A 25612-nucleotide genomic window follows, 5' to 3' on the forward strand; every position below is an offset into this window, starting at 1 on the left:
TGGCCCATAAGAACAGCACCCAATGAGTAGGAATACTCTAAATAAAGATGGTCATGGCTGGCCAGTTTGTGTCAGTCAAAGCTGGGACTATCTCCAAAGTTAGTTTTTTTGTTTGTTTGTTTGTTTGTTTTGCTTTTTGAAACCTCTGATCACAAGAAATGATGGTTTCCATTCTGTGTCTGTCCCGTGGATCATCAGTCCTACGGGTGCCAGTAATGGGATTTGTGCTTCTTTGGGATTACACAGAGTAAAGTTCTTGCTGGGCCTGGTGGCACACATGTAATCCCAATAGTTTAGCAGGCTGAGGCAGGAGGATTGCAATTTCAAAGCCAGCCTCAGCAATTCAGTGAGATACTGAGAAACTCAATGAGACCTTGTTTCTAAATAAAATATAAAAAAGGGCCTGGATCGTGCCTCAGTGGTTCAGTGCCCCTGGATTCAATCTCTGGTACCAAAAATAAAAAAAGCTTTCCAACTAAGACCAGGTATGGTCAGTCAGAGGCCTGATTTGTCCCTGTGAAGCTGGTGACCATAGAGAGAGTGGTGAGGAGCCTGCACCACTAGCAGGGAGACAAGGGAGTCCATCCCAGAATGGGGCCAAGCTCTTTGGAGCCCATGCCAGAGACATAGGGGCAACAGCAGCCCTGGAACCAACCTGAGGACTTGTGCTGCGACTGAGGATCCTTGGGACATTCCTTCCTCAGGGACTGTCCGGTAATTCTTTAGGTTTTATTACTATTGAATGCGCATTTCAATATAGAAATAATGTAAGCATGCTGCGGAAAGCCCACAATGACAGCACCCACCCAAATATTAACTGCGAGACAAGAATTTTGCTCTACTGAATCTTTTTCATCTTAGTTTACAATCTCAGTGTTAGGACTTGAGGCATTCATGGTAGAAAATCACGAAAACACTTTTGTATGAGGCTATTTAAAATGCCAAGGATGAGAAGTTTTGCAGAGAGAATTCTCACTTGGAGAAGGAGCCTGAGTCAGTTAGGATTTTTAAATAAAGATTCAGCTAAAGAGATCAACTAAAGTTCAACTAGTTTTAGGGACAATTCAAGTTCAAAGAAGGTTCTCAGAAATAGGAGATATTGTTTTTAAGGATGAGGAGCTATTGTTTGGGACTTGACAAAAAGGATTGGAGAGGAATGGGAGCTAAGGTCATATTAAAGAGGAATGGGGAGGAACATATACTGGAGACAAGAACTTTCAAGGGCTGCCAATAGAAATTTCTCAGATTTCCAGTGTCTGTTGCAGGGACCAAATGCAAAGGTCTTCTGATTATTGGCCAGAAGTCTTTCCATATCTCATAGATACCCCAATCTTCCCCACCTTGGTAGTGATTGATAAAGAACCTTGGGATGTCCTGAACACACTCATGAAGGAATGGTTGAGATAGGTAAAAGCCTGAACAGCAAGTGTAAATTAGAAGATTTTACCAATTGGCTCTAGGGATCTGATTTATCTTCAACTCAATTGGAAACTGCAGAAGTTGAATCCTATGTATTTCTAGCCTATAGCTGTCTAAAGGAAATTCTGACATTTGTGACAGAAAACTCTAGGACTTCTTTACAAAGGAGCTGCACTTTGGCTTGGCTCTAGAAGCATCACTATCTTATTAATTGTTGTTCTTTTTAAGAAAAATCTTCTGGGCTCAACCCAGGGAAGTCAGGCCTGTAGCTCATTGTGCCTCTCTGCTCACTGAGCAATGTAGCCCTGTGCACTGGCTTTTCAGAGACAGTGGTAGATCAGGGTTCATTTTTCCTTGCTGTGCCTTTAAGAGCTGCAGGAATGCAAAGTAAGTTTGGAGGAGAGGTGGGTCTCCCAACAGAACTTCTGGGAAAAGGATCCTGGGAACTTATGCCAGAAACTCAACTGAGATTCCAACTCCAGAAGTTATTGGGGGTGGTTTGTGTTGGGTCAGGCCTCTGATTGGACCGCAGAGTCTATTAGGGAGGAGGAAAGCAAAAGTAAAAAGGAAACAGCTGGGGGAGGGGAGCAGGGGAAAGGCCTCCCCACCCCCTCCTACACTGAAAGCTGAAAGCTGTGTGCAGCCATTAGCCTGGGGAGGGTCTGTGCATGTCAAGGGTGAGGGCAGCAGAGGCTGAACCCAGGAAGCTCTCTGCACCAAGTGAGCCTTCAAGGACTCCAGGGACTGACTTTGCCAACAGCTGGACTTGATCACCAGCTCACAAACTGAGATCATGCATTGGGTGGAATAACAAGCTGACTTTGCTCTCCGGCTGTGCAAGACATTGTTTTTCAAGGATTTCCCAAAGCAGCCAATAGATAACAGAAGACCACCACCTGGACCCTTGAGACTTCTCTAAGAACCACTTTAAGATTCCACTCCTGGCAGAGTTTGCAGGATCATGGTGGCCCTTTGGGGAGCTTCTGCTCTGCTGGTTCTGTTCCTTGCAGCCTTTCTGCCCCCACCACAATATGCCCAGGATCCAGCCATGGTGCATTATATCTACCAGCGCTTTCAAGTCTTAGAGGTAGGTGACATCTTGTGAAACTTGCACAGGGAACATGCCTCCTGGAAGTCACCTTGCTGTATTGTCTACTGGAATGTGTAGGAAGTGATAAATCCATTGCTAAAATGACACAAATGTGTGTAGTCTATCAGTTTAGGGCACCAATTCTAGAATACATTCTCCCAGACCTTGGCTTCCTTCTGTTCTCTGATCTGGCAGTTTTTCTCATCTATAAAATGGAGATAATAATATAAATTACTTTCTAAGATTATTCTGAAGATTTAACAAAAAGATTCCAGCTCTGAGAAGTTGGGGGTGGTTTGTGTTGGGTCATTAATCCATACTTAGAACATTGCCTAGCATGTTAGGTAAATGTCCAAAATACTGGACATTTAAAATTTAATACTTCATGTTTTAAAATATAAAAATTAGAGCTTTTGGTCACTTTTTCTTCATGTTTTACTGTATCAAGATGTTAATAGATTTTAGTTTTTTTGATAAACCAATGTGTCCCTGTCAAAAGTCATAAGAATGTACTGACAGACTAAGTCTTAGTGTTTTTTGTTTGTTTGTTTGTTTGTTTTTTGTCAAACAGGACTTGGACTGAGAAATGGCATATTTCAACTATGTTGAGTAGAGAGAAAGCATTTAGGCATCTATTTTGTTAAAATGTACAAAACCCAACATTTTTGTAAGTCAGACAGGTTCTCAAAACAAATGTAATCCTCTGCCCTGGTCTTTGCCACACCCTAGTGTTGATAGCCACTATTTCATACTTAATCTTTTTAAAAGTTAAATAATTGGTATATTATTTATCTTCCAATACACTTTGATCTCCAATTTATTTTCTGTATTTTCCTGAAAAATGTTCAAGTCCAAATGATTTGCTCATCTAGCTACAGTCGGTAAAAATGATTCAACAGGGCAGCCAGAATGCATTGCTTAACATTGTCCAGTGGCCAGACTAAGGCCTGAAGGCTGTGGGTGAAATGTTCCAGCCCAGTGGCCTCTTGTTGCTGCTTCACTAGCTCCCTCTCCACAAACCTTCCAGTCTCACTACTTAAAAATGTCATAATTATTCTCAGCCTTTTGCACCAACTTGCCCTGGGATTAGAGCTACTAATAACTTGCAAACTGTCCTTCAATACTTTAAGAGATTGTGTGCAGACAAGGGTATAATGTACAGAGGGATATTCTCATAATTCTGAATGTGGATTTTAAAAACAAGGATATGACTTTTATAGATCTTCCCACCTGGTCCTGACCTGGAGGTGAAGCCAAGTCCCAGGTGGCAGGCACTGTTGGTCAATACACTTAATAACTAAGTAATATAGTTCCCACCATGAGAGGGACATCTCAGAGGGATAAGAAGAAAGAGGATATAGATTTAGGGAATTACTTTTAATCCCTCCTGTCTCTCCTTCCTGTCTCTTTATATCTCTATTACTTTACCTACAAAATGAAGTGCCTTAAATATTGATGTTTGAACTACAGAGATTTTCGTTAAACTGTGCCAAATGAGCTTTAAGTACATATACTCTTTGGCCAAATATTTGTTGAATACTACTCTATGATTGGTACTGAGCCAGGTGTTGGGGATGGAGCTTACTTCTGGAACTCTATCCTAAGAAAACCAGTTAAGCACATGAAAATGTAAAGAGTTTTTTTTCTTCTCAGCATTGTTTGAATGAAAAAAGAAAATTGAAAGCTACATAAATGACCACTTAAGAACGAACAAATAATTTTTTTTTAATGGGGGATTTTTAGAGCAAGGTTCAGAGGCTCTCGCCTATAAATTCCAGCGACTCAGGTGACTGAGGCAGGAGGATCACAGGTTTGAGATCAGCCCCAGCAACTTACTAAGACCCTGTCTCAAAACAATAATAATAAAGAGGGTTGGGGATGAAGCTCACTGGGGTGAGAATTTCATGAAAATAAAAAGGAGACCAGTAGCTTAGAGGATAGGGATCATGGGGAAGGAGGAACAGGGGGAAAGTTGGGCCAATGAAATTGACCAGATTATGGGCACATGTGGATATGTCACAAAGAATCCCATTATTTGGAATAATTATAATGTATCAATAAAGAAAAAAATCCCTTGAGAAAAGGATTATAGTAAGTTTCAAGTATGTAGAAAGATAGTACATGAAAAACAAGATTACATCTTTCTTCATTGTATTTCATTGTATTTCCTCTATGCAAAGGTAATCATTATTAACAGTTTCTTGAGTATTTTTGAGAAAGAAGGCAGGTGTACACACAAAAAAAATCAAGCATCATATTTATGAGAATGCACGATTTCATTTTCCAAGTATCATCTTAATTTAGTTTTCAAATGATTCCTTATGTATTCTGATATTTGAGTATAATATGGTTTTGAAGATTGGTGTTGCTTAAAATGTATGGGGAAAAGTTGTTGTCTTGCTTTTTCTGGAGAATTTGGGAAAAAAAAATTATTAAAGTAAAGACATGCTATTTAAAAAAAAAAGAGAGAGAGTAGGACAGGTGGGTGTGGCGGTACACGCCTGTTATCCCAGTGACTTGGGATGCTGAGGCAGGAAGCTCGCAAGTTAGAGACTAGTCTTGGCCACTTAGCGAGACCCTGTCTCAAAATAAAAAATAAAAAGGATTGAGGATGTAGCTTAGTGGTAAAGCACCCCTAGGTTCAATCCCTGGTACCAATAAATAAATTAATAAATAAATATTACAGAAAAATAATGGGATACTAATCAATGAAATGGTATATCTTATTGATTCTGATATAGATGGATAAAGAAAATGTATATACACCAAATGGAATAAAATTTAGCCTTAAAAGGAGGTCATTTGCATTGCCATAAGTGAACTTGGAGGACGTATGCCAAGTGACATAAGCCAACCACAGAAAATCAAACCTTGAATGAGTTCACTGATAAGAGGAATCTGAAAAAGCTGAACTCATAGAAACAGAGTAGAATGGTCGTTGAAAGTGGCTGAGGGGTAGGAGCAATGGAGAGATCTTGGTTGAAAGATGCAAAATTTCAGTTAGAAGGAACAAGTTCAAGAAATCTATCCTACACCATGATGACTATAGTTAATAACTATATTGCATACCTTAAAATCACCAAGTAAGCAAATTTTGAATGTTCTCATTACAAATAAAAAGAATGTGGGAGTAATGCATTTATTAATAGGTTTGATTTAGCCCTTTCACAATGTGTACATATATTAAAACATCATTGCATATGCCATAAACACAAAGAACTTTTACTTATTAATTTTAAAAGGCTCAAAAGTTTTGGGTACAGATATATATTAATCGATATTAAAATATGTTTATATATCAGCAAGTTAAAAATGTCACAAAACATATACAAAGTCATATTTTAAAACATATATTTATGAATACAATGGGTGCACACCTTTAATACCAGCTATTCAAGAGGCTGAGGCAAGAGGATCACAAGTTTGAGGCTGGCCAGGAAAATTTAGTGAGATCCTGTCTCAAAATAAAAATCTTTTAAAAAGGACTGGGGATGTAGCTCAGTGGTAGAGAGTTTGCCAACCATGTGCAAGGCCCTGAGTTTAATTCGTAGTATCTCACACACACACACACACACACACACACACACACACATACAACATTATAAATACAAACACACAACATAGATATGTATATCACTAAATACATGAGATCTTTCAAAAATATTAATTATCAATAGTACTTTTGAATTTAGGATTATGGGTAACATTTATTTCTCATTTTTTAAATTATTTGTATTTTTTATGAATGATAGCTATTTTTATTACTTGGGTAATTTGAATAACTAACAGTAATTTGATAATTTATTTTCTGACTAAAGCAAGGGCTGGAAAAATGTACCCAAGCAACAAGGGCATATATTCAAGACTTCCGAGAATTCTCAAAAAACATATCGGTTATGCTGGGAAGATGTCAGACCTACACCAGTGAGTATAAGAGTGCAGTAAATAACCTGGCCCTGAGAGTGGAACGTGCCCAGCGGGAGATTGACTACCTGGAATACCTCCGAGAATCTGACGTATGTGTAGAAACAGAGGATAAGACACTGGCAGAAAAGTTACTTCAAGAAGCTGAGGAAGAGAAAAAGATCCGAACTCTGCTGAATGCAAGTAAGAACTGCATCTTTTACTACCCCTTCTATGGTCTGTCACATTCAGAAAGGTGCAGACCTGGTACAGTTAGGGAGTGTCATCAAGTAATGCGTAAGAAGTGGCTGTGGGCTTTTGTGTGCATGTGCTGACAGAACAACCTGTGCAGGGAACAGTTGTCCAAGGGGAAAATACCTTCTGGGGAAGTAGCTGTTCCTTTCACAGGGAGTGTCTTAATTCCCCATGGAAGGTCAGGGCTACAGTGTCAGAGGTTAACCTAGGAGCTTGCTTCCTGATAGACCTTGGTTTGGTGGAGGCATGTGGTCCCAGATCTTTCCAGGGAGAGTAGCAGGTTAGTGGATTCTATATCTAGTGTCCTGGAAATAGGGAGCAGCTGTCAACATGCCAAACCAACACTCTGAAACTGGAAACGCAACAGCCAACCCTCAGGGCTGGGAATTTGCAGTGGATTATTACTATATGTATATGACTATGTGTGCTGCCTGGGATGTGATATCCAGGGAATTTGTCTTCAATTTTGTGATCTATCAGAAAGTACTTACAGGCCATTAAGTAGCTCAAACTATAATCAAAAGCATCATGTAACAAACACACAAAGTAGAAGGAAAAGTTTCTGTGCATGAGTCCATTTCATTATAACAATAAGGGAGACAAGTCTCCCTTCTCAAGAGTCTACCTTTGGAAATAGGAAAACTTTATTCATGTGCTAATTATGTGTGCCCTATACTCAAGAAACTCCATCAGGGAAATATGTCAGAAGCTGAATGTCATCACAGACCTAAAGTTTCACATGTCTTCTCACTGTATTTTTTTATAAGAACCCCCTGGGTTGTTGGAAGAAGAAGGGTCTTCCTAAATGAAGTGACATTTGATCTGAATTTTGAAAGAAGTTAGAAAGAAGTTAGAGAATATTGATCTGAAGGCATGTCAAGTGAGAACAGAACACATAAAGGCATGGGCAAGGGTATGTAGCACCTTGATAAGCAGATCTGCAAATAGGGCTGAATGAAAGCTGTGTAAGGCTGGTGAGTGTAGGAAAACTGTGTTGAAGAGCTTAGTAGGACCCAGATGATGAAAGACCTAGCATGCTGTGCTAAGGAGGTTGAACTTTACTGGAGTAACTATGGAGAACCATTGAATTATTCCTATGAAGGAAGAGGGCAAGACCAGAGAGAGAGAGGAGACCTGTCAGGGGGATTCTGCAATGATTTGGGCAAGTTGGCATTAGGTGTCACAGCACAGAGGAGAGCAGGTGGATTTGAGAGCCATTGACAGCTGGAATCCATGTGGTTTGGTAATTTGTAATTGAAAGTAAAAGTAAAGGACAGGGAGAGGAATGAGTTCAGGATGCCTCCTGGGGTTTGGGTTTAGGTCATTGAATGGTATGCAATACACTGGACTAGGAAACCCAAGAGGAGTTTGGGAGCACTTATTACTCAACTGTTTTTCACTTATGTCTTAGTCCATTTTCTGTTGCTATAACTGAGTGCCACAAACTGAGTAATTTATCAAGAATAGAGGTTTATTTACTTCATGGTTCTAGAGGCTGGAATGTCCAAGAGGATGATGTTGAGCAACTGCTTGGCATCTGGCAAGGGCCATCTTGCTGCATTATAACATGATAAAAGGCACCAAATGATGTGACAGAATAAATGTGCTATTGGGGCTCTCTTCCTCTTCTTATAAAGCCACTAATGCAATCGTGGAGGATTGCCTCTCATCATCTCTCCAATCCTAATTACATCCCAAAGGACCTGCTTCCAAATACTATTAACATAGGACTCTGAGGATTAAGTTTTCAACACATGAACTTTTGGGAGACACATTCGAACCACAGCAACTTAAAACTCTGAGATATTTCAGTTCATTTATTTGCTCACTGCTTTTTTTTCTAATTCTCCAGCTATAATATCAACTCTCTGAGATCCTGGACATGTTGTTTCACGTTCAATATTCTAGGTACTGGAGAGTACCTAGAATAGTATCTGCATTCAAATAAATAATTGTCAGGGAGTAACTAAATGAACAACAACAACAAAATGAATGAAGGATGGTCAATCCAGGCAGAGGAATCAGTTAGACTTTAATAAAAAGAAGAAAAAACAAAACATTTTAACTCTGAGTCAGAATAAAAACAAGAGGGTGCTTTATCTATAGTATGAAGGAGTGGATCAAATTGGTCAAGTCAGTGGTCCATTTTGGCCTTGACATTGTCCTGATATGAATCATCTTCTGAGAAGTGAGCAGATAGGGGATAAAGATGAAGCACAGGAAGGAAAGTGGGAAGGGGACAAAGGGGGGGTCACCCAAGGATGAACAGAAGCTGCCTAAAAAGCTGATGGGTGTGCACGTGTGGCTCAGCAGTAGAGTGCTTATTTAGCACGCAAGAGGCCATGGGTTTGACTTCCCAGTACCACATACACACACACACACACACAAAAAAAAAAAAAAAAAGTGATGTGAAAGATTAGGTGCCAGTGTGGCCCAAGCCTGAAGGGTGTTGCTGAATCAGATTCCTAGGCTGCTCCTATTCCCTGGACACCTTAAGTCTCGGGCTTTGAGATTATTCTTTTCCACTCCTAACTGGAGCTGAGAAGCAATCTTGACACTGGACTTGATGCTTTTTATTTTATTTTATTTAGAGAATTTTAATATTTATTTTTTTTTAGTTTTCGGTGGACACAACATCTTTCTTTGTATGTGGTGCTGAGGATCGAACCCGGGCCTCACGCATGCCAGGCGAGCATGCTACCGCTTGAGCCACATACCCAGCCCGACTTGATGCTTTTTAAACCCCTATCTCATCCCTCACACACTGGAGCTCAGATATTTTCTCTCCCAACTCTGTGGTAAACGGAAAATTCTCTCTCAACCTCCCAGAGACTGTTGCTTACATGCCTGTTGATTCTGGAACTCTGGTTTGATGATGTGTCTGTTTATGATTCAGCCAATACTTCTTGCCCTCCTCTATTGGATGGGCTGCACGGGACACAGGAATGAACGGGACTCGTTTGCATCCTGTGCCAGCTTCTCTTGCCTCCTACAATCCATCTGCTACGGGTAGACCTCCTCACAACACAACATGGATCATATACTCCTCTGCCTAGCATTTTTTGTTGTTGTTCACCACTAATTATCAACAACAACAAAAATCCTTTCTACTCTCTGAGACTTTTATATATGGCCCAAGCTGATCTCAGCTGCTGCTTCTTATATATATTCATATATATACTTATATATGTGTTTGTATGTATACACACACACACACACATACACATACACACATAGCATTTAGCATGCTTAATCACTCATATTTGTGTATATTTGACTCCTCAATTAGGCCATGAGCATGTTGACATCTTCTTTCTGTATTTACAGAGTGTAGGACAGGGCCTCACATGGAGGAGGCCATAGAAATTGTTTCTAGAAGAGATACTGATGGCAGAGGCCAGGCAGAGATTGGTTTAGGGAAAGGTTAACAACTACAACCTTGTGATTAGTGCTCCTCTGACCTATCTATTTTCCAAGTTTCTCAGTCCAAGGTTAGACTTCATAATGCCACTTTTTCCCCCAACTCTGTGTCATTTCGTATTTTACATACTGTGCCGCCTCTGGTTTTTTCTTCCCTTTTGCCATTTTTGTTAGTAACTATGCCGGTATCCATCTTCTAATGTTGCCCAACAAATTACCATAGATTTAGCAGGTTAAAGCAATACAGATGTATTATCACAGTTTCTGAGAGTCAGGAGTCCATGCACAGTTTAGCTGAGTCTGCTGCCTGTAGTTACAGGACTGAGACCTCTGGCTTCCAGAGTCTTCCCTCTCCATTGGTTGTTCATAGCATGTCTATTGCTCCTTCAAGGCCAAAAAGAGACTGCTTCTCTTCAGAAGTACAGAGTGCCTCTTTTAAGAGTTTTTATCTGATTATGGTAGGCCTCCTATAATCGTCTTTGGTTTTTTTTTTTTTTGCTTTTTCTTTTGTTGTTGTTTGGTACCAGGGATTGAACCCAGGCATGCTTAGCTACTGAGTCACATCCCAGCTCTATGTATTTATTTATTTATTTATTTATTTTATTTTGAGACAGGGCAGGGTCTCACTAAGTTACTGAGGCTGCCTTTGAACTTGCAATTCTCCTGCCTGAGTCCCCTGCACCATCATCTTCGTTTTTTGGTTAACTCATAATCAACAGATTTGGAATCTTATTTCTGTCTGTAAAATCCTGTCAGCTTTGTCTTACAATATAACACAGTCACAGAGTACTGTCCTCTCATATGCCCAGATCCTGCCCATACCCCAGGGGAAGGGATAATTAGGTCATTCTTTGGTTGTGGTGAGGATCATGAGGGCCATTTGGAATTCTGCCTACCACAGTGCCTCAAATACCTGAATCAACCTTCTTCCTGGAAGTTCCCAATCTTTCTGTCTTCTACCCTTGGCTTACCAGGACTGTGCCATTTACAGAAGTTTTACTAAAATCCTAAAGACTCAAATCGGCTTCCTTGAATAGACAAACATCTGGGGGTTGTGGGCCAGGGAAAGTTTCCCAGAAGTCAAATCACAGGGTTTCATTCAGATATACTTGCTGGGTTAGAGCATTTCTTAGAAAAACCTCTAGAGAGTAGATGAAGCAACTTCTTTGGAAAATTCAACCTTTTTATCCAAGGAGACTTCCGGGAAATTCTAATACATATTAGTCTAAGTGGTTTTCATTTCTGCTAAGAATATTTCTATGGCAACTACTAAGGGCCAGATATTTGGGGTAATAAATAAAAGAAGATGGCTCTATAATGAGGCCATTCCTTATAGCTATCAAGACTTTAGACTTTAGACTTTATCTTCAGATGATCCCCAAATGATATTCACACAAAATCTTAATCCCAGGGATTTTTAGGGTTAAATAAAATTCTTAGAATCTTAAATTTCTCCATCTCTCTTCCTCTCTCTCCCTCCCTCCCCACCTATTTCACATACATACATAATTTAGACTGAATATGAGTGTTACTGAATGTAATCGAACTTATATTTTTAAATATTTTCAAGTCCTGAGTACAAAAATTGTTATTGCTAAAATAAGATTTTGTATTGTACTCGAGTCAATTTATGGCAAGGCACTATGGCCTCAGACACATAGACTACGAATTCTCCAACCAAAGTCTTTAGAAGATTCCATAGGCTGCATTCTTGACTGGATAAAGGCATTAACTTCTTTTTTAACTTGTAAATAGCTTTTGAAGAAAACTTACTAAGAAAGTTAAAATCTGCTATAATGGCTTTTTAAAAAATTTATTTTACTTCCTATTTTAGAACAGCTTCTTTTATTGCAAAGGGTGCACAAAAGTTACCTCAAGTAACCCTGACCCTACTGAATTAAATAACTCACATCTTTTGTTAGATCATGTTTCAAAGAAGAAAGTCTGTTGCAGCATATTTAAATACCTCTGGGATCCATGCAGGTAGAGAAATTGTTCATGCCCCATATTCAAATCCATTTTTTAAAAAGCCAGAAAATAAAAAACAAAATGACTAAACAAATAATCCACTGGAAGTCAAATAAAACATTTTCTTTGAGCCAACTCCCAAAGTCTGTTAGTTTGTGATGAGTGGAACACAACATTAAGAGAAGTCTAAGTAATTTGCAATAGATGTATTTACCACAAAGGAGGAGACTACAGGTATGCCTGCAGGGGAAATACAGAAGAGCATGAAAGTGCTTGTGTGTGCAATGCACACAGAAGTTACTGCATTCACAAGGCCAGCAACATTGGAAGTGTGTGTTCAGTTAATCCTGGGCATCCCCCTGGAGAGCTGGTGCTCATGGATCCCGAAATGCCTATGTACTTAACATTTCCTTTGTTTATCCATCTAGAAGCCCTGTTGTGTGTGAGGATATCTTGGGACACTAATGAAAGGTGCCATATCACATCAGCTGGTAACATTTGGCTGCAGATGGTATAAACATCCATTTATTCTCTCTCACTCATTTGTTCATTGAGTCAACAAACGTCTAACTGAATTTCAGATATATGTTGACATTGTGCCAGGCATTAGAGATGGAATGTTGGATAGGATAATATCTTTTTTCTCAAAAAGTTTACAGCCAAGTGGAGAAGGCACCTACACGCCAGAATAACAGCCCAGAGTGATAACTGCTCTGATGGAGGGATATACAGTGTGTCATAGAAGCTCAGGGAGAGTCATTAAGTAGATAGGGTCACGGTTGCCATGGAGATGGGAGGACTATAGACTCTGGAAAGTAATCCTCAGGCTGAATTCCAATCATGGAAAAAAGTTAAGGGTATTTAAGCAAATGGAACAGCCTATGGCAGTACAAAGGTATATAGGGTTCAGTGTGTTTATGTGTTCAGTAGAGCTCAGGTAGAGGAGAATGTTGTACAGAGGAGATTAAAGAGCCAGAAAAGAGCTGTTTCTTTGTGCTAAACTAGTTCATACTTGCAAACTTTGGGAAATGAGACTAACAGCAGCCAATATGTATTGAGTGCTTATTACATACCAGGTGATCTTTAAGAATCTTATACATCTTATTAATATCATGTAATGCTGACAATAACTGTAGGAGATAGATATCAGTATTATTCCCCACTTTATAGCAAAGGAAACTAAGACACTGAGAGGATAAATAATTTGTCTAAGATGCACAGCTAAGAGACGGCAGAGCTGAGATTCAAACCAAGACGGGCTCCTACCACCGTGCTATCCTCATCCATTGTGCTGCTCTGCTGAATAGAGATCATCGTGGGAGTGCAGGGTTCAGATGAAGGTTTTAGAAAGTTCATTCTGGCCACAGGGTACAGAATGGACTAGCAGTTGGGAAGGTTGCGGGGACACAGGAGGAAGAGACTGAAGCTAGCAAAGCTATCTCCAGGGCTGCCCCAGAAGCATGGGAAGTAGAAGCCCTCTATTCTGAGAGTAGTTGCCTGGGCCCAAAAGTTTCCGATCTTATTGTGTGTGGCAGTTTGAAGACCATGTTCTCTTGATTCCTACTCATAAAGAGACTGACTTAAATCATTCTTTAAAGCCCTGCCCAAGAAGGATCAATTTTCTTCCCCTACCCCCTTGTTTTTAGTTCCCTTCATTTTCTTCATTGATTTTTATTAAACAATGAAATCCTTCTGCTTCCCCTTACCTCATTCACTCCCTCTGGTGTACATCTGACTAGTTACCCTATCCAATAGATTCTTTCTTCTGAATATCTGGCAAATGTGTTCTTTCCACCTGCACTGATCTCTGATCATATCCAGTCTTGATTACTGTGAGAGGCTCCTCACTGACTTTCTTGCCTCCCCTCTGTCCGTGTTTCCAGTGATTCCTCCTCTGTGGCCACCAGTGTTACCTTGCTAGTCAACACCTCATGACCTTAGCTGCTTCAGTGATAATTACTAACCTACAAGGTCAAGCAAACTCCATAAAACATCAAGAAAGCCTTTTACAACCTGAGACCAGCTTAGCCTTCTTTAAGTAATTTATTTTTCTGTATAACAGTAGTATCTGATAATTAAATTAAAAAAACTGTGAATACTGTTTTCACTGTGTTTATTGTACTTATTTTTATTGTAACAGTAGGTCAGAAGCCAACAAGCAAACACAGCAACTTTAAAATTTCTCAGTTTCATCTTGTGTCACTCCTTCTTGTCTCTGATGCTTATGCTATCCATTTGACCTGCTAGCCTGAAAACATAAAATATACTACATGCATGTCTAAAATATTCATGCTATTTCCCAGGACTATCACAGTGCTTAAATCAGGGTAGGAGATCAATGTGTTCTAACCAAAGCAATTTGTTAGAAAATGAAGGTAACAATTGGCCTGGGATTGAATAAAGCCCTTTTATCTGTTATCTTGTCTAATGCCCATGACAGTCGTACTAGACAACCCCAACTTTCACATGTAGAAGCTGCGGCTCAGAGATTCACACAGCCCCATCTCCCAACCCCGTATTCCTGCTGTATCCAGTAGTGCATACTGGCCCAGACAAGCTAGCCACATCTCAGCATCCTTGTCTGCTCACCATTCTTCACCTCTATCCTGCCCCATAAAAGTTGTCTGTTGCCACAATGATGTCACATAACAAATCACTTCAAAACTTTCAAACAGCATTTATTATTTCCCATGGGTCTACAGGGTGGCCGGGTAGTTCTGTTGACCTGGGCCAGGCATGACTTGCTTATGAATCTGCAATCCATGGTACATTATCTGGGGATGGCTGGTTGGGGAGGGGCTCATCTGGGGTGACTTGCATCTCCTTCATTTGGTCTCTGATCCTCCAGGAAGCTGACTTGAGCTCATTCTGATGATGGAAGCAGATGGCAGAGAGGACAGAAGCACACAAGGCCCTTAGGTGACTTAGCCTGGCCATTTTGACTACATTCTTTTGGTTAAAGCAGATTCCAATTCCAGCTCCAGAGTCCATCATTCCACTATAATGTTTAATTGCATCAACATCAGGCTTTTGGTTTCAAAGTTCATGGAAACAGGTAGCAACCAAGAAGAGTTTTTAATATGCAAGTGTCTATATGAAAACAGGGAACCAGATATGAGTGTGATTGGTGTTTTTGAGAAGAAACATAAGAACCAGTGAGAAGGTGACTGCAAAGTTCAGGTTCAGGCAAGTAGGCCCTAGACCATCACATTATGAGAGAGGGTGGAAAGCACAGGATGAAGTGAGATTTATTTCATAGAAAGAATCCACTGAAAAATATGAAAATGACCCTGTTTTCTTGCCAGGAAAAAAGGAGAAATTCAGAACATTTTCATATTTTTCTAATTGGTAAGAATATTGTTTAAAAACAAAACAACAAAACATTATGCAAAAGAAAAAAAATAAAACAAAAAAGCAGTTCACTCTTTAAATGAGAAGTAGATGAAAACAAGAAGTTCATAATTATAACCTTGGAATACTTAAGAGATGTTGCAACAGTCAGATAATTGATGCAAAGTCCATTCTGTTTGATTGGAAATCCCCCAGAGGACTGGCCATTTCCATGTATTGACTAGTCTGGATGTTCTAGGATGGTAGTTTTCAATCTTTCAGTCTCAGGAACTCCTTACAGTCTTAACAATTATTCAGGACCCCAAAGAGGTTTGTTATAAATGTTAATATTTGCTACAATTGTAATTAAAATAAAAAATTGTACTGCGCACCAGATACTATTCCAGGACAGAAAATGCAGTGAATAAAATGGATAAGACTAAGCCCTGGATCTCATTAAGCTTATATTCTATTGAGGGGAGTCAAACAATATGTCAACAGATAAATGTATAGTTTCAGAAAGAATATATTAGGCACTATAGAAAAAAAAAAGAATTACAGTAAGTAAGTTATAGGAAGATGGCCCAAAGGAGGCATTGGAAGGGAGTTGTTCATGCTGGGCTCCAGCTGTCAGGACACCCTGGTAGAAGAAGGCCAGACTCACACTCAGAGACTACACATCCTTGCAGCTTTCAGACATTCCCCTGATGTACTCAGATTGATGCCATTGGCAACACAAAGCCATGCAAATGAAGGGGCATGGATAAAGTATATTATCTTTCTCATAATCTTTCGCTAATCACCAATAAGGCTATCAGGACTTGGTATTGGATGCCTTGGAATACTCGGAATTTAGTAACCTAGAAAAGCTGAGACCTAGGAAAACCTATAGTATGGATTTACTGAAGGTGACTCACCAAGACCAATACATAGAGCACAGTTATTGTACTCTGTTTCAGCCTAATCCTGGATTCATGGCTCTCCAGTAATGCCAAACCATACTATGGCTCACTGAGTACATTTCATACAAGATTTGTGTTTCTCTGAAGCATTCAGACAGTGAAATAGTACCTGCTTATGTATTTGATTTCAAAATTCATATAGTACAAGTTGAGATAGAAAGTTTGGACAAATACTACTTTATTTGAACCTCCCTGATTCTTGAGTATGGAGTGTAAGCATTAAGAGTTTGAATAGTGAAGGTGATTTATATTGTGCCCTAAACCAAGCACTACAGATAAGAAAACAAAAAAGAGACAACTTCTGTCTAAAGTTCTTGCAAGGAAACAAAATAAATACACAATTCTAATCCAGCAATGGGAGTTGTCCTGGAAGAGGGCTACATAGAAAGCTTTGGGCTCTTAAGGAGTAGCTAACTGCTCTGCAACAGTCAGAGAATTTTGTTTTGAAAGATGAGTAGATGTGTCCAAATTTAGCAAAATTAAATTAAGGAAAAGTATGGGCAAAGTCTAAAACTTGTGGAAGGCCAGTTCCCTGGTGTCTAGAGACCAATCCAGTGTGGTGGGGAAATGATAAGTCAAAGTTAAGATTGAGGACCTTGTGTGCTACACTGAGATATCTGAAATGTGTTCTGTGGGGAAAAAAGCAAATGGCCCAAATCTCTAGGATAATTAAGTCCACACAGACAATTTTATTGTAATAGCATGAAATTTTATATACTGACCACTAGTCTGACACTAGGATCTTTATCATCCCAATGCCTAATATCCTTCCAATCACTTGATGTACTGACAAATGTACATGGATACGATTTAGATAGTCAAACAAGTCAAGTTTCATAACAATTTCAAAAAGTAGTCCAAATTATCATCATTTTAGAGGAATTCTTTCCTCCTTCTTCTCTTCCTGTTTTTCCTTCTCCTCCTTCTATGAATTTATCACTCTTCCCATGAAAACCTGTTTTTCCTTCTTTGTTGCTGTCTCAGCATCCTGCACCCTGTCTTTGAGTCTGGCCTGTTATCATCTGACTCTTGATCTAATCAGTTAACTAAGACCTAACCTCTCTTTTTCTGCTTCTTGAATCCGTGCCAATCTTTCCATGCCCTTCACTAGCTGGTTATCTCTCATCTGGAATAAACTTACAAATTCTTAACCTGGTTTCCCTGTGTCTACCTACCCTCCTACAGCCCACCCCCAAAATTATAATCTACTGTCAGCCAGACCATTATTTCTAATACTCAGAGTGAGTCTCTCTGTCTTAGAGAGGGACAAATCTCACCAGGCCTGGAGACTGTTATATAAAATAAGGGAAATATTTTAAAAGATTAAAATAAATGATATATTTGCCTAAGAATTCACTGTGAGGCCTTGGGCCAAATTCGACCCTAATTGCTTGTCTGCAATTCTGCCTGAGGGGGAAACAGATTTTATTTCTCTGGTTAGCAGGTGAAACCTTGCATGCCATTGTCTCTGATAAGTAATTTGCATTTTGACTGGACTCAAAGGTTTTATATTTATTATTTCCAATCCTTCCTCAACTTTTTCCTTCTGCTAATTATCTCCTCTCAAGATAAGCACAGCAGGAAATTTTAACTTACTCCTTTACTGAAACACTGAAAATGTACTCTCCCTAAATTCTAAAAGAAGAATGACTTGTAATATTTATAGAAGATCATCCCTGAAGAAAATGAGAGAGCATTTAGCCTAAAACCCTTCATGGTAGAACCAAGACTGAATTGACAAAGGGACTTTTAGGGGATACAGTGTTCTGGATTTGGGTCTCTGACTCCCGGCCCTGGGTTCCATCTACAAAGGAAGGGGTACTAAAAGCAGAGGGAGAACATGGGAGAATTTCTCTTTTCTTTTTCCTCAGAGCTGCATTTCCCTGATTCTAACCATATATCAGCACTGTCTTGTTATTTCTCTAAGGGTTCTGCATTCAATGAAAGGAGGCATAGAAGGAAAAGGAAGAAAGTGTGTGTTTGTTTCTTCTGTATTTTAAATGAATGTTTTCTTTGGGTAATACATTCACGTGCCTTATTCTTAGACACAGTCCTTCCATAGCTGGGCTGCAAGCCTGCTGGCCTTCTTCCCAGATAGAAGGATGGGTAGGCAGGGGGGTACCTAGTCAAGACAGATATCCTGTCATCCTCAGAGTTCCATGGCCCTCATGCCAGGACATATCACTCTCCTCCCCTTCCCAGCATACACGCTCACCAATATGCTGCTGAGGCTAGACACAGGTGCCCCAGCTCCTGCCTTTCAGCTTGAACTGAGCTCAGAGGACTCCTTCCCATAGCTGAGTGACCTTTCCAAGTAACTTGTGCAAGCCCTAATTTTTCTTCATTTGGAAAAGTGGGATGAAACTATCTACTACTGAAATTCATAAGAATTATATAAGTTAATACAAAGAGCCTAGAATATTATCAAATATATTTTATTTATTGTCAGACATTTATTAACTTCTTCAGCCCTGTGCTCATTCCTTAATAAGGAATAGCTTCTAGGCTTCTCTAATAACCCATGGACCCCCTCTTCCTCCATAAAAGTCCTTGCAGGCTTAAAGCCTCACTCATTTATCCTCTATGGTCAATATAGGATCTGGGAAGAGCAGAGGCTTCACATTAGACAAGCTGAGCTTGTGGCACTGGAAAAGGTCTCCTGTGCTCAAGCAGAGAAGGGGTCCTGTAAACAGCACAGCTCATTTGTCCTCTTTCACAAAAATGCTATAGCCACCAGTAGTTAAGTGTACTAAAGAGTCCGTCTCTTGGCCGCTCCTGAAATACATAAGGTTCCCATGTGCCTTCCCAGGACTCTGGCTTCCTATAGGTCAGGACACTCAGGAAAGTGGTGACCTAGAGGTTAAAGGAAAGCAAGTCCTCAGACTGGTGAAGCCTGTCAGCATGGAGACATGGTGACTGCTGATGGCTGAGAGATTACTGCAGTTTACCCTCAAGTCTTTCCCTGGCCATAGTGTGGGCCAGGCAAAGTCTCTCTGCCTCTGGGAGTAGCCAGTAGTAACATAACCACAGAAAGGACTGACTGGGACTCAGCTCTTCCCAGATTCGCTTGCTCCCCACCCCTACATCTGCCACATTTTCCCTTCACAAGGTTGGAATTTTTGTTTTTAAGTGAAAATAATGGATTTGAAAGTGTCTTAAAAGCATTAAAGTACTTTTCAAGTGATTATTTACTTAAGATGGGCCTGTGGTCAGAACTCGGGATATGCAGTACTATTTAGATCCTAGGAAAAATATCTGCTTAAATGAAATTATTTTCTGTATTAATTCAATAGACATGTACAGAACCTTCAAAGCACTGAGTTAGTCATTAGGGCACAATACTAAACATGAAGACAGAGGCCTTTTTCTTGTGGAGTCTAGTTGAGGAGATGGACAATGAGCTTATAAATAAAAACAAAAAAATCAATAAAAATAAGTGATCTCAAAGAAATAAGAAAGGTGTTCTAGTAGATGATTTTAGGGTGGACATATTTAAAGTGGTCACAAGCCTCTTAAGGAATTGATATTAAAAGAAATTTATCTAGAAGGGAGACCAATAGAGGAAGGTGATTGAGAGGGAGGGAGGAGGGAAGGGCATGGGGGAAGTACTGGGAAATGAAATCTGTAAGATACTAGTTAAAATACTGATACTAATAATAATGGAAAGGAGATCATCAGACAAGAGGATGGGGAGGGAGGAGGGGAAGGAAAGGGAAGGTACAAAGAAATGAGAATGATCAAATTATGTATATGGATGAATATGACATAATGAATCCCACTATTATGCATAATTATATTGCACCAATAAAAATAGTATTCCATGAAAAAATAAAAAGAGACTTATTAATCCACAGCACTTCAAATAAACAAGGAGGGATAAATGGAAGGGTAAGATACTGTTGGAAAGGTGGGGATATTAGAATTGTATTAGAATTGTTGATTTCTAACAATTCTATACAACGGTTCTGGAGGTTGGGGGATTCAAAATATGCCCATTGAAGGGTTTTGCTAAAGTGGTTTAAAAGGAAGTTTTCAAGGAGTTGAAGAAGTACTCTGTGCATATGGCATAGTGTACTGGAGAACAGTCAGCAATTAAGCTAAGAGAAGTTGAAATATAAAGGGTGAGATACAAAGAAGAGGCCAGGCATGGTGGCCCAAACCTGTCATTTAATTCAGGAGGCTAAGGCAGGAGGATCCCAAGTTCAAGGCTAGCCTCAGCAACTTAGAGAGGCCCTATCTCTATGTGCCCTTAAGTTCAACCCTTAGTAACAAACACTCACATGAAAGAAAGAAAAAAAAGGAAAGAGAAGAAAAGGATACAAAGAAGGAAGAGTGTATGCATGAAGGTGGAGCAGTAAGTAGTCTGAAATGGCAGTAAGGAGCTAGAATAATGTAAACCCCTTCTTTTTACTTCATCTTCTTCCACCTAGTTTAGACCCTTTATCATCCTGTTTGGACTATAGAAATAACCTCCTAATTGGTCTCCCAGATTTTGTTCTCTTCCTTGTGAGTCTATCATACATAGGCTACCAGCTTACCCTATGGAACAGCCTTGACAGTCTTTTCCTTCTCAATGACTTCAATAGTTCTATCCCTGCCAATAGAATAAAACCCAAATTCTTTAGCTCCATCTTCAAGGTTCCAGGCAATAGAGCTGGCTCTAATCTACGCATTGGTATTTGCATCTAGTTGAGACAATATTAAGTATTTAGGTTGTATTGGTTTAAATTTATTAGGTATTATTTTATCTAATCTCTCATCTTTCAAGGGCCAAATCAAATGCAGATTCTTCCCTACTTCAAATGTTATCTCCCTTATGTATGTTCTTTTGTAAAAAACAAGACAAAAACAGGGCTGGGATTGTGGTTCAGTGGTAGAATGCTCGCCCAGTATGCTTGAGGCACTGGTTTCAATCCTCAGCATCACATAAATGTAAAATAAAGATATTGTAACCACCTAAAACTTAAAAATAAATATTAAAAAAAGACAAAAACAAACAAACAAAAAAACAACAAAAATAACCCAAACAAAAAACCCTTCAATCCTACATCCTAGCTAAGCATGTACCTAATAAGAAAGAACCATGCCTAATTTATCTTTGCATCTCTACCCATTATACCTCACCCCATAACACCTAGCCTTGTAGATTTTTCAATGTCTTCTGAGTAAATATATCCATAAATTCACAAATGGATGATTTGAGCTCTTACAATGTTGCAGCAATGTTAAGAATTTTTCAGGGGCTGGGGATGTGGCTCAAGCGGTAGCGCGCTCGTCTGGCATGCGTGCGCCCCGGGTTCGATCCTCAGCACCACATACAAACAACGATGTTGTGTCCGCCGATAACTAAAAAATAAATATTGAAAAATTCTCTCTCTCTCCCTCTCCCTCTATCACTCTCTCTTTAAAAAAAAAAAAGAATTTTTTTCAGAATGCCAGAATCCTTCAATAGAAGATATCTCCTCATGGTTTAGGACCAATATATATATATATATATCTCCTTAAATCTTATCACTCTTTTGAGAAGCTTGTAAACTAAATACACAGTAGATACCCAGTAAAATCTTGGTAAACAGAACTGAATTACATGTCTTCACACCTATGTCATTCTCACTATGCCAATTCTATGTACTCTTGAATGATAAGGGTCTCTGACACAGCAAGTGGCTGCTTATATCCTGAAGTGAATAAAATGGCTAACTTTTGAAACTGGACAGCAACTGTCTTACCAAAGACCTATTCTTCATTTAGTCTCTGATTCGTTGAATCATATCATAACTCGTCATTGAATCATATCATAACTCATGTAATAAATTTATTCTGAACCATATGGGGAAAAAATCAATCTGTAAAAATAAGAGATGAAAGAGTGATCTTGGCTTAATGCTGGAATTTCAATGCATTTTATCTGAAAAACATGAAATGTTTACCTGTGTTCCATTTTTGCCCTAGGATTTCCCTAAGGAGAACTCTTCTTTTAAGGACCATAATTTTATAGTAGACTTGACAATTTTCCCTATCACTATTAGAACTGAAAGGAAACAGGATATTCCAGGCATAGTAAGTCTTCCACAAAAGTAAACATCTCATGTTAAATAATCTCTCCTTTTTCTCCTGTTTGGCCAGGCTGTGATAACATGCTGATGAGTATAAAGTCTCTAAAAATAGTGAAGAAGACTATTGACACAGATGGCTCTTGGATGAAAGATGCTGGCAGTGACTCTCCAAAAGTATATTTCTTAATTGGATCCAGAAACAACAGTGTTTGGGAATTTGCAAACATGCGGGCATTCATGGAGGACAGCACCAAACCCCCTCCCCGGAAGCTAAACCTACCACTTTCCTGGCAGGGATCAGGCCAGGTGATCTACAGAGGTTTTCTATTTTTTCACAACCAAGGGACTTTAAATGAGATAATCAAATATAATCTGCAGAAGAGGACTGTAGAAGATCGAATGCTGCTCCCAGGAGGGGCAGGCCGGGCACTGGTCTACCAGCACTCCCCTTTCACTTACATTGACCTGGCTGTGGATGAGCATGGGCTCTGGGCCATTCACTCAGGTCCAGGCATCCAAGGCCATTTGGTTCTCACAAAAATTGAGCCTGGCACACTGGGAGTGGAGCACTCATGGGATACTCCTTGCAGAAGCCAGGATGCTGAAGCCTCGTTCCTCATGTGTGGGGTTCTCTATGTAGTCTACAGTTCTGGTGGCCAGGGTCCACATCGCATCACCTGCGTCTATGATCCACTGGACACTATCAGGGAGGAGAATCTGTCCAACTTGTTCTTCCCCAGGCGGCCAAGAAGCCATTCCATGATCCATTACAATCCCAGAGATAAGCAGCTCTATGCCTGGAATGAAGGAAACCAGATCCTTTACAGACTCCAGACAAAGAGAAAGCTGCCTCTGGAGTAACATGTTGCAACTGGGAGGGAGGGAGAGTAACATCATGGCTTTGGCAGCTGCTCTCTGGGACACTGAGACCACAACCTCTTCACAATGTAGTATCACTCTGGTCACACACAGGAATAGGTTGTAGAAGTGGGAATACATATGCATCCTTTCCCAGGTGGCAATGCATTAGGGAATCTTCCAAGAGCATAGATGAGAGTCCATCATTGGAGAATTTTCAGCAAAGTCCATTACTCATCCAAATGTCCTGGCCCTGGTGGCCAGCTACATTCTGGTCCTGCTGACTTCTAGCCTTTTCTTTTTTGTTCTCCAGCATTTGCTTTAACTCTGCTTTTATCCCTTAACAGTTAGAATCATATGTCCCCACAGATACTCAGACTCCTCTTCTGTCTTTCCCAAATGCCCATAAATATTTTTTTCATTTTTCACTGCCCAACGAAAGTACTATTTCTTATTGATGTTTAATCTTTATTTCCCCTAGTCTTGCCTTTCTACCAAGTGAAGTAAATATTATAATAGAGTTTAAAACATTAACATCTGAATACCACTTTTTAGTTGCAAAGTATTTGCATATTATTTAATTCTCACTTTGTGAGATGTGAACAAGTCTTTACAATTGCCATTCTACAGGATAAGAAAGGGTCTAGGTGAGTTGTTGAAAGTAACACAACCACAAAATGAAAGAGCTAGAAACTGCTACAAATCTCATAGTCCTTCCATTGCCCAAGGAAGCATCAAATATTTATTTTTGTTCACCCAGCCATTTATAATCAGTGTGTTCATAGTTCAGTCTAAAAATAATAGTCTCCCTCTTAAGTCAGTTTTCACGTCTGCACAAGACCTTCCTATAGGTCTTTCAAAAGATACTCCCTCCAGAAAGCCAGCTTAAGGGTGAGGACACCACCTCTACCTCATCCTGCCTTACTGTCATTTGCTTCTCTCTTTTGGCTTTAAATGCAATAAAAGTAACACTAAGCGAATAAGCTCATCAGGTTATATTTGCCTATATACCCTCATCATGAAAGCTTTTAGGGAGTGCTGCCTGTGTTGAGTTTACTGTGAACAATACCCAATACACAGAGAACCTTGGTTAATATTCTGGAATCTGGATGGGAGCCAGGTAACAGGCAAGCAACTGTCTACCACAGCAGGCATGCCGTGTGGCACAGAGGGCAGCATGCCTCTTGAGAGGGGCTTCAAAGTGGTTCCCATGTGTGTGTCTAATTCGGCTGAGTTTGGGTCACAAGTGCAGACTGTGGTGCCAGTCTGTGTCATGTGCTGAGGCTCCTGTCTTTCCAGGTTGGTCACATGAGAGGGCTTGCTTTGTGTGCTTGCAGCTGTTCCCTGGTCTTTGCCAAGTCCAGGCCGGGACCATGGGCAGTGAAAAGAGGTTTTTCTCCCCTGTAGCATTTGAGTAGATCTGTGGCAGAAAAGAAGGACTCAACCTACAGATACAGTGTAATTACCCACAGTTCTAACAGAACAGTACAGAGAGCCCAAATCCATTGTGAAATGAGGTAGGTATAAATAAATAAATGTAGTGTTATTATCCACCCCGTGGGCCTGGGGCCTGCCTGTGGGAAAGTAACATTACCTATCTCACAGATATAAAGAAAGTGGCCAGGGCTGGGGATGTGGCTCAAGTGGTAACACGCTCGCCTGGCATGCGCAGGGCTCTGGGTTCGATCCTCAACATCGCATAAAAATAAAATAGAGATATTGTGTCCACCTAAAACTAAAAAATAAATGTTAAAAAAAAGAAAGTGGCCTGCCTTGCAATGGAGTGTGGAGTGGAGTTATCAACAAGAGAGAGCCCCTGCATGAAAACAGGCAGGGGAACATCTTCTTGGGTTTCTCTCAGGTGAACTTTTCATCTCTGAGGTCTCTTGTTGGATTTATATGAGAACTGATGTCCTGGTGACCTATACCAGAACTATAGCCAGCGCTGGGGAACTTTAAGATTCCTAATATCCAGGCCACACCCCTAGCTCATTATATTAGACCCTCTAGGGGTGGGTCACAGACATCATTATTTTTTAAGCCCCTTCCCTGCAAGGTGGTTCCAAAGTGCAGATAAGTTAGCCAGTTACTTTTTTACATTTCTAAAAGTAATGGTTAAATTGGGGGTGTAGCAGAGTGATAGATGCTCTCCCTGTGGGCATGAGGTCTTGGGTTCCACCCCAGAATTTAAAAAAAAAAAGTAATTGTATAGTTCTAAGAACAGACTAGCATTTTCTGGGGGCTGGGGTAAGGACAGTGGGTTCCCTGGGGCAATACATGTGGGATTTGGAAACACCCATGAACTTGTGTGAACTGTGGCAGACACCATTTATCAAAGTTTCTCTGCTGCT

The 25612-nt window shown here is 40.0% G+C and overlaps 1 protein-coding gene across 1 annotated transcript; it reads left to right on the top strand.

Moving 5' to 3' along the window:
• Positions 1-1928: 1928 nt before the first annotated feature.
• Positions 1929-25002, top strand: OLFML1 (olfactomedin like 1). Its single transcript, XM_081279541.1, has 3 exons — positions 1929-2506; positions 6328-6616; positions 22474-25002. Exons 1-3 carry the CDS (start codon positions 2381-2383, stop codon positions 23262-23264), a joined length of 1206 nt encoding a protein of 401 aa, XP_081135667.1. The 5' UTR covers positions 1929-2380; the 3' UTR covers positions 23265-25002.
• The last annotated feature ends 610 nt before the right edge of the window (positions 25003-25612 follow it).

Source organism: Spermophilus citellus, assembly GCF_964194105.1.
Source record: "Spermophilus citellus genome assembly, chromosome: 2".
In the NCBI taxonomy this organism is placed as follows: domain Eukaryota; kingdom Metazoa; phylum Chordata; class Mammalia; order Rodentia; family Sciuridae; genus Spermophilus; species Spermophilus citellus.

Excerpts from the sequence above, each read along its gene's own strand:
- OLFML1 (XM_081279541.1), top strand. The coding sequence starts at position 2,381 with ATGGTGGCCCTTTGGGGAGCTTCTGCTCTGCTGGTTCTGTTCCTTGCA. Across the intron at positions 2,507-6,327 it reads AGCGCTTTCAAGTCTTAGAG|CAAGGGCTGGAAAAATGTAC; the intron begins GTAGGTGACATC and ends TTCTGACTAAAG. Across the intron at positions 6,617-22,473 it reads CCGAACTCTGCTGAATGCAA|GCTGTGATAACATGCTGATG; the intron begins GTAAGAACTGCA and ends CTGTTTGGCCAG.